We start from the raw sequence: 14,927 nt of genomic DNA, 5'->3' as shown, positions 1-14,927 counted from the left end.
AAAGAATGATGACACTAATAGATGTCCGGCCCATCTTCCCTTATCAAATTGTTTTTACAGACGAAGCAACTTTCACGTTAACGGGAGAAGTTAATAATCAAAATTTTCGTTTATGGTCAGATGAGAATCCGAATTGGGTGTGGGAAACTCACACACAATACCCACAAAAAATTAATGTATGGTGTGGAATAATAGATGGTTACTTAATTGGGCCGTTTTTCTTTGAAGAAAATTTGAACGCTCAAAGATATGAGATATTACTTGTAGATCAAATAATTCCAGTCATACGAAATATTTTTCCAAACAATTTCGAAGAAATATGGTTTCAGCATGATGAAGCACCTGCTCATTTTGGTTTAGGGCCACGTCAAATTTTAAATGAGACTTTTCCATTATGATGGATAGGAAGAAGGAACAGAAATGAGGGAGAAGAGGATTGGCCACCTCAGTCACCAGATCTAACTCCTCTTGATTATTATCTATGGGGATACCTGAAAAGTAAGGTGTACAAAACAAAACCTGAAAGCATCCAAGAATTGATACAGCGAATAAGGGATGAAATAGATTTGATACCTTTTGAAACGAATCGTAGAGCCATTTCTGCATTCTATCAAAGATTGGCATATTGTCAGGAAGTAAATGGCAACCACTTTCAGCATTTACTTTAACACACTGAGTAAAATTTATTTTAAAACACGGAGTAAAAGGTTTTGAATCATTAAAGAGAGATGACAGTTTTCAAGCTGTTCTGCAATCTATCACCACAATGTACACATTCACACTTGTTTAGCCACACGCGCGCGCGCGCGCACACACACACACATACACACAAGGGATCAAATTCATGCCACTTCCACGCAGTTGATCCTGGATAACACTAAGTGTATGAAATTTCGAAATTTGAACGGCCGCCATTTTTAATGGGGGGGGGGTCGTAGCGACTTAAAATTTTAAGGGTGTGTTTATTATGAAAAGACCTTTCAAATGAGCCCCCACTCGACCCCTAGTCCAATTTAAAATTTTCAACCCCCCTCCTACCCCCGCGTACCAGAGGGTGAGGGATGATCGGTATCCATGTCATAGGGTAGCTTTTTTGAAATATCAAAATACGTGTTTTATCGTTTTTTGATATTTTCATTTTTACAAAAGTTATTTTGGGGTTTCCACACTTTTGACAAACCCTGTATAGGGTGTTCCATTTAAAAAAATTGAAGTGACCTTCACGTGACCTTCAAATGATTCTTCAAGGTCAAACCAGTGGTACCATCTTATGGCCCCCTCGAAACCAAACAACTTTTGTCTGAAACATTTTTCTCTCCCGGGCTTGGTTTTCGAGATATTCGACTGGATGGATTAAAATGGGCCACCCTGTATATATATATATATATATATATATATATATATATATAAAGTGCAAATGTGAAAGTAGGTGAGTAAGTGTGTGTGAATGTCGTACAGTATAATCGTGTGAGGATGTTGCGCGGTGTGCGACTGATTTATTTCTACGCGGTAAGCGGTGGTGACTAACAACGGTATCTCTACAGCGACGCGATGGCGGATACAAGCGCGTGAAAGTGGTATTTTACAGGTAAGGATTCGAGACGCGTAACTTATATCTACTGTACTGTGCAGTCAATGGGGCTGCGTGTCAGCTCAGAAGCTAGAGACACCCCGTTGAGCCAAGAGATACCTCGACTCGGATTGATAACAGGAGACACCCGGTGTATCGAGGAACGTCTTGGCCCAGGACTGGTACTGGAAACCGGAGGCACCCGGTTGAATCGAGAAACACCTCGGCCCGGACAGGAAGCCAGAGACACACGGTTGAGTCAAGGAACACCTCGACCCGGACAGGAAGCCGGAGACACCCGGTTGAGCCGAGAAACACCTCGGCCCGGACAGGAAGCCGGAGACACCCTGTTGAGCCGAGAAACACCTCGACCCGAACAGGAAGAAAGTCCGAGAAACACTCGGTTTCAGGAGATCTGGTCGGAGCGTTCGGTAGGATCGCAGGACGAGATCTGATGTCGGTCAGTGATGCCAGATTCCGGCCTTTCGGTAGCATGCGGTAGCATGGAGGGGGTAATAAAAGGAGACAAAACATGATTTTCTCGCTCTTTTCTGCGAGAAAAGAGCTCGAGAGAATCATATTTTGTCTCCTTCTATTATCCCCTCCATGCTACCGCATGCTACCGAAAGGCCGGAATCTGGCATCACTGGTGCCGGTATGCCGGCCGGGCCAGCTTATATACTCGGCCGGAGCTCCCCCTCCTGGTGGGTCGTTCTGGTAAGACGAACGAGTGTGGGGGAGACACAAGCAGTTTAGCGAGTGAGCGAACGAGACAGCATGCGCCAGGTGATGCGAGTAAGCGAGAAAGCAAGCGTGCGAGCGAGATAACAAGCGAGTGCATGCAGGTGTAAGCGAGATAGCGGCGAGCTGTACGTGTGAGAGGGATGGGAATATGTATACGTTCGGAACGGTGCATTCTTGCATCGTTACAAAGTACTCGATGTGGAAAATTCTAACATTAAACTTCTACATTATGCCAATTATTAATATTTTTATGCACCTGTTTTTCAGATATAAAAAAATTTATGCAGTAAAGTAATTTGTAGAGCAAACCTATCACAAACACCAAAGAGGAATTCATTAACATAACATGAGAGCAGTGATGCCAGAATGCCCACGCGAGCAACGAGCAACCGGTAGCGGGGGGGGTGACGCGCGCAAACGTAAACTGCGTACCGTGAGAGCCGGAGCCTCGGCTAGCTTCGGATTAGAGAGCCTCATAGGAAGAGAGTGGCAAACTCCATCACGTGACCCTCCTTTCGTCTGATTGGATAGAGGCATTGTAAGTATCTGTGTTGACATTGATATGTACAAAATAGGTTACAGTTAAAGTTTGTGAGGTTAATTTGACATATTATCGGATAATTAAGATATCGGATTATCGGATTATTGAGATAATTATTTATTATTTAATACTTAATAATAATACAAATATACAGGGTGTCCGATTCGTGAGGGACCAAACGAAAAGTAATGATAGATTGGATCAAACTAAGAAGAAAAGTCCTCTACCATTTTGCAAAATTCGCAATAATTATTAAGTAATAAGCAAAAATGTTACATGGTTTAATTTTTTAAATGGAACCCCCTATTTTTTATTATGTATTCTTATAGCTTATCTCGAGAGCTTTCCAAAACACTATAATAAAGTATTTCTTCATTGAGTACTTTTCGAGTTATGAGGTTTGAAATAATTTCTTAATTTTACATAAACCATAAAATATCTAGTAAAATATTCATTTTTCGATTATCTTACCTTAATACTTTTATATGCAAAATAATGAGAGGAATCAATTGGTGTAAAAAAAAACATAGTTGTTTTTAAGAAAAAATATGTAATTGTTAATTGCAAATTACATTGTTTTTTTAAAACAACTATGTTTTTTTTACACCAATTGATTCCTCTCATTATTTTGTATATAAAAGTATTAAGGTAAGATAATCAAAAAATGAATATTTTACTAGATATGTTATGGTTTATGTAAAATTAAGAAATTATTTCAAGCCTCATAACTCGAAAAGTACTCAATGAAGAAATACTTTATTATAATGTTTTGGAAAGCTCTCGAGGCAAACTACAAGAATATGCAAAAGTATATAGGGTGTCCTATTTAAAAAGTTGGAGGTGACCTTCACGTGACCTTCAAATGACTTTTCAAGGTCAAACCAATGACACCATCTTATGGCCCCCTTAAAATCAATTAACTTTTATTTAAAACATTTCTTTCTTCAACGCTTCGTTTTTGAGATATTTCGCATTATCAACTTAAATGGGACACCCTGTATATATATATATATATATATATATATATATATATATAATATATATACACATATGTGTAAGTATATTTTTAATAAATATAAATTATTTTTTGAATTAATTATCATAGTTTTTATTTAGAAGCATCAAAAAAGTTAAATTTTATCAGATTTTCAACAAAATTTTACTCTTTTTTTTACAGTACAGAATAAGAGTTAACTGTCAATTGATTTGAAATCACAACAGTCAAAGTGTAAATTTTAGTATGCAAATTAGTTTTTTATTTGTATGGGATTTTTTAATAGGATCTGGTGATGCACAATTACAATATACTCGAAAGGAAGTTTTCATAATCATTAAAGAGCACTTAAAAGATGGATTAAGTACTATAATAAAATACCTGGAAAGAGAAATTTTGGAAAAGAGCACACTCAATATGAAAACATGATGATATGAGTAGGGGAGCTATGTTGGTTCTAACTCAATAATTCTAAAAATAGATTTCCCCAGTGGGGAACCGCGCATGCGCCGCGCGGGTGGGAATATCTCTCTATCCACAACGTTGGTAATAAAAATGCAGTCGCGCGGGGGGGGATTTCTCTCTATCCACTAGGTTGGTAATGCTCGCGCCGTCCGGACGCAACCCGTCCAACAGCGCGGCTCTCTCGCTCGCGCCGCCCGGACGCAACCCGTCCAACAACGTCGTGGTTGCCGCCTAAGAAAAAAAGTGAAATTTTACGTAGCCGGCGGGTACGGGCGAACGGTTCGCGCGAGAGGACGGGCGCGCGGCTAAGGGTGGGGCGAGGGGCGAGCCGCGCCGCCCGGACGCAACCCGTCCAACATCTCTCGCTCGCGCCGCCCGGACGCAACCCGTCCAACAACGTCGTGGTTGCCGCCTAAGAAAAAAAGTGAAATTTTACGTAGCCGGCGGGTACGGGCGAACGGTTCGCGCGAGAGGACGGGCGCACGGCTAAGGGTGGGGCGAGGGGCGAGCCGCCGCCGGTTCGTTAGCGCGTGCGAGAGAGACCTCTGTAAGGGGAAGGGAGAGAGAGAGACGGAAGCCGATAACAATACGGCGTATCTATTCGACGATAAGTGTATCTTTTAGGTCTTGGATACGAATCGCGCGTATTATATTTTTTTACGCGCGTCGAGAGCGGGAGAGAGATGGAAGCGGGCGATAATAATACGAGAAGAGTGACGAATTTCGAGTAAAATATTTTTTTATTATTTTATTAGATCAATGCTCGCTTTATCCTTCGGTTTCTTAGCTGTTTAGTACGGTTCTTGAAAAAAAGTGCGGATCGCTAATTCGCATAGCGTGTTTGTCGAATAAAGACGTCTTTTCGCGTTGTCCCGAATGACGATTGAGCGATGTTGCGGTACCATCTTTCCCAATTTGTAGCGTAACCTCGCGTACGCATGAGTACGACCTCCGCGTTTAGCAGCTTCCGCCAAGCGTTCCATATATCTTGTTGTAAGATTGTGGGTAAAGTATTGATATCCGAATCGTCCAAAACAATGCGGTTCTTGAAAAAAGCGTGGATCGCTAATTCGCACAGCGTGTTTAATGGTTGAAAACGTCTTTTCCACACCATTTGATTCGTCGTCCAATCTATCCATGGTTCGTCGTCGCTGTCGATATCCGCGTCTAAACACTCCATATGAGTATCTACAGTTTTAGTTAATAAACGACATTGCGTGCGTAATCTACCTTTTTTATAATAATGCGTTACTTTACCTTTCCGTACTTTTTTTTCGCTTATATATACGGACGATCTATCATTAGCACGAAGTTGTAATTCGCCATTCTCGCGCGCGCACTTACGCTCGTCTCGAGTATTCGTTCGATCGTTATGTTGCGACGGTCCCAGTATCGGCGAGGCGGGTAATACTTCGTCACATCGCAACTTTTTTCTTTGCACAGCACGATTTGATTCGTCGTCCAATCTATCCACGGTTCGTCGTCGCTGTCGATGTTCGCATCTAAACACTTTATATGAGTATTTACAGTTTTAGTTAATTTTATAATAATGCGCTACTTTACCTGTGTCATTTTCACGATCGACGTTTAAATTTTTATATAGCTTTTCCTGTTGTCCCCGCGCTGGCACGACAACCATGCGCCGTCCTCGTACTCCGGTAGATACGGAATTTCGGCATTTTCGTATTTTTTCTCGCTTATATACGGACGATCTATCAGTAGCAGTGAAGTTGTAATTCGCCGCTCTCGCGTGCGTGCTTACGCACGTTTCGAGTATTCGTTCGGTCGTTATGTTGCGACGATCCTGATATTGGCGATGCAGGTAATATTTCGTTACATTGCAAATTCTCTTCGGTACTATTAATCTCTCGAGAGGACGACATGCTGTTTTCGTGGAACAAGTCTCCATTAATTTTTTACCTATCGCGTTTTTGCTTAAATCGGTTAATGGAAATTTCGTCGTATGCATACGCGTACAATGTTGGTCGAACGGGTCTTTTTCGGAATCCGTCTCAGAAGTAATTGACATGCCTTTAATAGTAGTGGCACTTTTCGTTATTCGTATGTTACTAATTAGAAATTATTATCGCTAAGCCTTATATATAGCTTATTCTTAGTAATATCATATCGCGTATGCATCTTACATCCTGAAATTCACCGTTTGTTTTTTTTCCTCGAGATACGCGTGCGTGCGCGATAACGAGTGAATCCCGGACGAATGCGGTATCGTCGATAGATTAATCGTTTTCCCTTGGATACGTAGTGTTGATTTATTCCGGTTTTTTTTCGCGGTTTCGAGTGTCATCTTTATCGTTCGAACGAACGAACGTATAAAATAAATGCGACGATTTTTGCGGGAAAGGACGCAGCCATGCGCGAAGAAGAACGTCGAGTGCTCGAGAGTGCGCGCGAAGTCGCTACGACGGACGATTATCGCGCGTGGGTGAGACGATGTGACGAGTGTCTCGCGACATTGCGCGAGAGATGTCGGGATGCGCGACGACGAGTTTCGACGGGAGCGATTTTTTCCTTGGTCGCTCGAATTCTACGAGTAATCGGTGCGAGGGATCATTTGCGGAGACGCTTCGAGCGCGAGGGCGCGGGTGTCGAGAGACGCGAGAGCGAGGACGGGGATGGCGGTGAAGTCGAGTCGCGCGCGGGATTCACGTGGACCGAAATCGATACGGCTTTCAAGAGACGCGTGTTGACCGGCGTGGTGATTAATCTAGATTATATTGAACCTTTACGATTTCTCGAGGACGCTAGGGATACCGTGCTTCATCGCGTGCGAGACGTTATAGGTTGATGTCATAGCGTTAAAGTGAATACGATTTTTAACGGAGAATTCGTATCGGGTGATGAGATCGCCGTTAAGACTATCGCCACGAGAAATCATTCGCTTTTGCCCGCGACGGATTTGCGCGAGTGGTACGATAATCGCGTCATCGACGATATTATGACGTCTTTGGAGGAATTTCAAGAACGCGATAGCGGATGGGCTTTGTCGCGCATACTCGATTTAACGGTGAATGTGAATAGATATAATCCTATGCGCGCGGGTTGTTACGTGCGAGTTCCGCGGGAAATTCAGATGAAAAGAGCGGTGGTTAACGTCCGAACTAACGATGAGGCGTGTTTCGCGTGGTCGGTGATCGCCGCTTTGTATCCCGTTAATCGAAATAGTGAGAGAAGTTCGCGATATCCGCATTATTCCACGGTGTTGAAACTGGAGGATTGCGAGTTACCTATGACTTTAAATGGAATCGGACGATTTGAACGATTGAACGAGATATCGGTGAACGTGTATACCGTCGGAGAGAGAAGACGCGGGAAGAACGGCGACAGCAGAATTTGTATCGTTCCTCTTCGTTTGACGAATCGAAAGAGGGAGAGACACGTTAATCTGCTGTATTTGAGCGATACGACGCGCGAAGACAACGAGATTGGACATTTCGCTTGCGTTAAGAATCTCTCGTTTAGTCGGCGCGCAAGTGAGCAGACGACGAAACAAGACGTACGTGTGCGATAGGTGAGTTTTTTGATTGTAAAAAATAGTTCGGTAATGAAATATCAATCTAATGTCTATTTCATTGTATTTTTTTCTTTCGTAGGTGCATGCATTATTTTTACACGAACGAGAAGTTGATTGCGCATAGCGCGGACTGCGAGAAACTGAACGATTGCGCGATCATTCTTCCCAGCGAGGATGATAAGTGGTTGACGTTCGATAATTTTTCGAGAAAGGAACGAATTCCGTTCGTGGTGTATGCCGATTTGGAATGCGTGCTGGAGAAGAAAGATGGAAGTGAGAGGAGGAGAACCGCGAACACGATTATCACTCAACATCATAAAGTTCACAGCGTAGGTTATTACACGCGCTGCTCCTTCGATGATGCCGCGTCGGCGTACAGATCTTATCGCGGCGAGAGATGCGTCGCGTGGTTCGTGCGCGAGTTGCACGAATTGGCGCAGCGCGCGAAGATCATTCTCGATACCGCGGTACCGATGGTGGATCTTACGCCCGAAGAATGCGAGAGATTCGCGAGCGCGACACGCTGTCACGTGTGCGATAGATCGTTTGAGGTGGGAGACATTCGCGTGCGCGATCATTGTCATTTGACCGGCCGTTTCAGAGGTCCGGCGCATTCTAATTGTAATTTAAATTACAAGGATTCTCACGTTATACCCGTGTTTTTTCATAATCTGTCGGGTTACGACGCGCATTTTATTATTAGAGATGTGGCTAATGCTTATCCCGATAGCGTCGAGTTGTTGCCGGTAACGAAGGAATCGTATATAGCTTTCACGAAGAACGTTCAAGATACCGCGACGACGACGACCGATAAGCGAAGCGACGGAAGCTCTATACGTTCTAAATGCGTTAAATTACGATTTGTGGATTCGTTCAAATTTTTAGACGCTAGTCTCGAAAAACTAACGTCGTATCTCGACGAGAGTAAGTTGACGATCACGCGAGGCGAATTTCACCGTCTCGTCGACGACGACTTTAAACTTCTCACGCGCAAGGGCGTGTTTCCGTACGAGTATATCGATAGCATCGAGAGATTGCGAGAGACGCGTCTTCCGCCGCGCGATTCCTTCTACAGCTCGTTGATTGACGACATTGTATCTGAAAACGATTATGCCCACGCGATTCGCGTTTGGGAGCGATTTCGAATCGAAACGTTGGGCGATTACAGCGATCTCTATCTAAAGACCGATATTCTTTTACTCGCAGACGTGTTCGAAAATTTTCGCGCCGCTTGTCTGGAGAGTTACGGTTTAGATCCCGCGTATTATTTCACGTTGCCGGGATACACGTGGGATGCGATGCTGAAATACAGCGGAATCCGTTTCGAGCTACTCACCGATATTGACATGATGATGTTTGTGGAGCGCGGAATACGCGGCGGTCTCAGTCAGTGTTCGAATAGATACGCTCGCGCGAACAATAAATACATGAGCGCGTTCGATTCGTCGCAACCGTCGATCTATCTGATGTATTTAGATATTAATAATTTGTACGGTTGGGCGATGTGTCAATCGTTACCCTATAAGCAATTCGAGTGGGTTAGAGATTTTGAGAATCTCGATGTAAATTCTATAGCAGAGGATTCGCCCGTTGGTTATATTCTGGAGGTCGATCTAGATTATCCGACTAATGCGCACGACACCCACGCCGATTTACCGTTTTGTCCTATACGCGACACGCCGCCTGGAAAGCGGCGGAGCAAGCTTCTAGCTACGCTATACGATAAGCGTCGATACGTCACGCATTATCGTAATTTGCATGTGCATTCGTCACGGTCTGCATTTGACAAAGATTCATCGAGCGTTGCGTTTTTTACAGTCGCCGTGGTTACGCGGATACGTGGAATTTAATACGCGTTTACGTACTAATGCGAGTAACGATTTTGAAAAAAATTTATACAAGTTGATGAACAATGCCGTCTTCGGTAAAACTATGGAGAACGTGCGTAATCGCGTGGATGTTAGACTTGTGACTAAATGGGATGGGCGATATGGAGCCGAAGCGTTGATCTCTAAATCGAATTTTCACAGTAGAAGCGTATTCTCGGAGACTCTCATGGCCGTGGAATTGCGTAAATTGGAAGCGAAAATTAACAAACCGATTTACGTCGGCATGTCTATTCTCGATATATCTAAGATTCGCTTGTATGCTTTTCACTACGAATACATGTTGCCGCTCTACGGCGATAAGTGTAGAATATTATATACCGATACGGATAGTTTCGTGTATAGTATCGAATGCGAAGACGCGTACGAACAAATGAGACACGATATTGATAAATTCGATACGAGCGATTATGTCGACGACAATCCTTACGGTATGCCGCGCGTGAATAAGAAGGTTCTCGGTTTGATGAAAGATGAGAATAACGGTGCTCTCATGTTAGAATTCGTAGGACTCAGAGCGAAAATGTATGCGTTGCGAGTCGAGGGTAAAAGCGATACTAAAAAGAGTAAAGGAGTGAAGAGAGGCGTCATTGCGAAAATGTTGACATTTGACGATTATACGCGATGTTTGAAACGCGAGATCGAAATGATTCGCGAACAGTCGTGTTTGAGATCGAAATTACACGAGATGTATACTGTTCGCGAGACGAAAATTGCGCTCAGCCCGTATGACGATAAACGTTATGTTATACCCGATTCAGTCGACACTTTACCGTGGGGACATTATAAGATACCTCTGTAAGAAAAAAATGATTGCGAGCGAGCGAGTTGATAGTTTGTAAATATATACACAATGTATCTTTTTTCTTTTATTTCACTATTTGCACATAAAGTATATTTATTATTATAACGTATTACAATATGTTAGTTTTATTTATCCAAGAATTATGCGATTTGTCCATTCCCAACCACTTTACGAGCGCCATATTATCCTTCTGACGTAATATTCTCTCGACGAGATACACGTCGGGATCGGAGACTCGTTGCAATTCGTACTCGTAGAATCCTCCGGCTATCGGTTCGCCGTGCGAATCTGTCAGCATGTACGTCACGGGATTCGTCTTTCGAACCTCAGCTACGCGAAAGATTTCCGTGGTCCAGTTCGGCGTGTATCCCTTCTCGAAAAGTGTTTTGTACTTGCTCACGCGCACGGGATCGTTCGGTCGAAATTTTCCCGGAGCGGCGATCTTCGGGCGGCTGTACACCGTCGATAGGAGTTTCGACACTCGAGCGGGTGTCACGTCGATTGGACGCATCCCAATAGTTCGATGTTTACGAGCGTTGTACTCAGATATTAGATGCGGTAGCGCGTCGAGCCACTTGTACGTTCCGTTCAACGTAAAATACTTCCACATGGAATTTTTGAGTGTGCGATTGAAACGTTCGACGATCGAGGCTTTTAGCACCGAATACGTTGAGTAGTGATTGATTCCATGTTTTTCTACGAATCCGCGCATCTCAGCGTTATAGAACTCCTTTCCTTTGTCAGTTTGCAGATTTCTCGGATAGCGTTTGGAAGCACGTGTTACACTTGAGAGAGCTCGAGTAACTTCGATGCCGCTTTTTTTCTTAAGTGGTATCGCCCACGCATATTTACTTAGAACGTCGATAATAGTGAGTATGTAATTGTAACCTCTATTGTGTCTAGCGTAAGGGCGCATTTCGACGACATCCGCTTGCCACAAATCATCGTATCCGCGTACGATGACGCGTCGGCGGGGGAAGTTCTTTCTTGCAGGTGCGTGCAGTTCATTTACGAGTTTTCGTTTCGCGGCACTCATTTCATTAACTCTCTCTCTTTCTTTTTTTGTAATCCTTTTTTAGACTGTTGACCTTTATTCGCAATGTTATCATTCTCTTTAATAACTATCGCGCTTGATTTGCTCGTTTTAGGAATCGTCGTCGTCGTAGTTATTTTTCGCGCTAATTCGTTTATGTTTTTCTTTAGATGCAATACTTCGTTCCGCACCATTTGCGTCGTCGAAATCTTCAGATCCTACGATGCTTTATTTAACGCGTTTTTAGTCGTCTCGACAAACTTTTCTAAATCGCTTATTCGCTTAGCGATCTCGATTTTCGTCGCGACGAGCGTCTGCAAATTCTCGAGCGTTTGTAATCGACTCTCGAGAGCGTTCTCTTTCGTGAAAATTTGAGAAATTTCGTTTTTCAGAGAACGCGTACTTTCATTCGCGGCATTCTGAACAGTGTCGATCTTCGCGTACAGATCCTTCGTTGACGAGTTCGCGCTGTTCTCTAGTTTCGTTATTAGAAATCTTATATTCTCGCGCTGTTTTCCCTCTTCCGTTTGCGCGTCGCGTATAATACACGCGACGTATTTCTTGCTCGTCACGTCGTTGTCATCGATCGGCCAGGCTACTCGCTGTATCTTGAAATTTCGAGCGTCGTAATGCGACGTGGAGGAAGAGGCGTCGATGCTCAGACACAACGCGTTATTGCGCACGTAATTTCGTAGAGATTCTACACTCGCGCGTAATTTACCGCTATAACCGTGTTCGCGTTTTTTTTTCTGTAATGATACGCCGAATTTGTTTACAAGCATCGCGCGGTCGAATAACGCGTGCGCGCTTGCCGCTGTCTCGACGCGATATCTCACAGTATCGCACCCGCTTCGCGAAGCTCCTCGATTATCGATAAGATTTCGTTGTTGTACGCGTACGCGCTTGCCGCTGTCTCGACGTGATATCTCACAGTATCGCGCCCGCTTCGCGAAGCTCCTCGATTATCGATAAGATTTCGTTGTCGTGAGCGTTGTTGCCAGCTCGACGAGAAGCGTCTAGCAATCGAAGACGATCCACCAATTCATTCGGATTGTCCCAATGAACATAATCCACGGTATCGTTGGTCACGCGCATGACGGATGGTACGCGACCTCCGCCGATTCTTTTTCTCGGATTGTCCTTTTGTAAAATCGGCGCTATAACATGCTTGTATTTGTATCCCTTATTTCCTAATACCGGTAAACGAGTATTATGTTCGCGTCTATGAGCATTAGTTTGCAACAGTATACTCTTATACGCCGCTTTGTCTCTCTCTGTATACTTGAGATCGTCGGGAATTCTCTTGAAGATCAATTCGAACAGACCAGGAGTACCGACATATTTGACTCCATCTATAAATATCGCATCGTCCGCGCCTACGTCGAATCGTTTATTTCCAAGCATAGTGCCGGTGTCGGAAAAGTAAACACCGTAAACGTGATCGAATTCGCTCGATATACCGCTGAGAAGTGTACCTACGTATCTTCGCGCCAACGGACCTAATTGACTGCGTAAGAGATCCCGTCCTCGAGGAGATCGCAGAGACTGTCTGATTGACGTTTCGAATACTGCGGGGGGTGAATCGAAGACGTCGTCGCTCGTCTCGAACGTCTCTTCGACGAGCGGCTCCGCGAAAGATTCTTCTCCTGCGAACTTAAGCCGTTTTGCAGGCGATATATTTGACGCTCCTGCAGGTGTGGAAGTCGCCGCAGGCGAATCCGACGTACCGCCCAAACGTTGAAATCGTTTAGCCTTCAAATTTTTCGCGGATAGCAACGGTAATGCGTCTCTCTCCGTTTCTTCTTCGTTCTCCTCTTCCTCTCGCATCGTCGTTTTCCCGATACCTCGCGCAAATGCGTCATCGTCATATTCGCCATTGTCGTTATCAATCTCGTTCTTCCTCACAATTTCACGTTTCACCAATTCCTTTCGCGCGGAATCGTCTCCCATACGCTCGGCGATATGACGCAACGGTTCGACAATCGGTTTGAATCGCGTTTCTAAAGCCGTCTCACTCTCCATTTTACCGGTCTTCAATGCTCTGTGCTTTTTGCGAATTGACGCGCGCGTTCTCGCTATCTCTTTCGCGGTTTTCTCACGCCTATCCACATCCGTCATCGCGCGTTGTTCGTCAACGTCTCGCCTTCTTTCTCTTTCTCTCTTTCCCTTTCCCTCTCTATGATAGCCGCGACGACAACGGCGATAATTATAACGTCTTACGGCACGATGTAATCATTGAATCCTCGCCTGTATCTACCGTTACGTAACGCGCTATCTTTGTCGATCACTAGAAAACCGTATCGGTATTTCCAACACGCGCGACACAGCGCGTAAAAATCATCATACGACATATCGGTATTTACGTGATCGTTATATATGTGTTTAAGATTAGTGCCATCTTGTTCAAAAAGTATTAACAGATTCGCGTTATCGCGTATCGAATGTTTCGGTATTTTAGCATACGACTGGCACAGATAGAAACAATCAACGTTGGCATGTCGCCCCATAGCAAAGTATTCCCTTACAGCGTCCTGTTTATCACAAGCCACGTCGTCGAACACGAATATCGAATTCGGTAGCGCTTCGCTCGGTAAAATGACGTCGGTATTGTTCGAATACGTAAAATAACCGATATCTTCCATCGGTTTCAATAATTTTTCTAAATATCGATACTTGGGCTGATGTAACGATTTTGAGTAAACATATACATTCTCGAATCTCACGCCGTGAGGACTCTCCAGAAGACTCATCAACACGTTTGTTTTACCGCAATTAGACGGACCGCAGATTACGCAACGAATTGCGGTTGGTAATAAATAACCGTGTTTCCGTTGTTTCTCATTCATCGAACTCGTTTTACCGTCGATATTCGACACTCTTATCACGATCGATTGACGCACGAAACGCATCGTTTCTCTCTCTCTTTTTTACGATTTTTCATCCGTTGTCGCGAGCGACTCCAGTGCGCAGACTCGCGCGCGCACAACGGATAAAAAAGAGAGAAGAACGGTCGCGTTGTTAGTTCGATTGATGACGGCAGCGATGACGTGATAAAATCGCGCACTTTTGACGTCCGCGCTCGACGAATTGTGAAACGGTATACTAACGGTATATAGATTTATTCGTTATCTGCGCACAACGAATCGATATGTTTATTCTATTGGTGAACGATTCCGATATTCTCGGACTCAGTGTCGATCAGTTACAATACGTTCCGAAAAAACTCTTACTAGACAAATATGGCCGCTTCGTCGATCAACTGTGGGAAAAATTGCCCGTACATTTGAAGAACGATCCCGATATGGAGCAATATCGGCTTTGTCATAAACATCATAATCAACCGTGGCAACGAGATCA

General features: G+C 44.0%; 1 protein-coding gene across 1 annotated transcript; it reads left to right on the top strand.

Annotated features, from left to right (window-relative positions):
* Positions 1-7,270: 7,270 nt before the first annotated feature.
* Positions 7,271-10,534, top strand: LOC145971934 (uncharacterized). The gene is made up of 3 exons (XM_083100035.1): positions 7,271-7,617; positions 7,926-9,606; positions 9,665-10,534. Exons 1-3 carry the CDS (start codon positions 7,271-7,273, stop codon positions 10,532-10,534), a joined length of 2,898 nt encoding a protein of 965 aa, XP_082956161.1.
* The last annotated feature ends 4,393 nt before the right edge of the window (positions 10,535-14,927 follow it).

Source organism: Camponotus vicinus, unplaced genomic scaffold (genome assembly GCF_025532165.1).
Source record: "Camponotus vicinus isolate PSW18456_S1 unplaced genomic scaffold, iyCamVici1.0 SCAF_5, whole genome shotgun sequence".
NCBI lineage: Eukaryota > Metazoa > Arthropoda > Insecta > Hymenoptera > Formicidae > Camponotus > Camponotus vicinus.
Note: the sequence above shows the minus strand (reverse complement) of the source record. Positions and strands in the feature narration are given on the sequence as shown.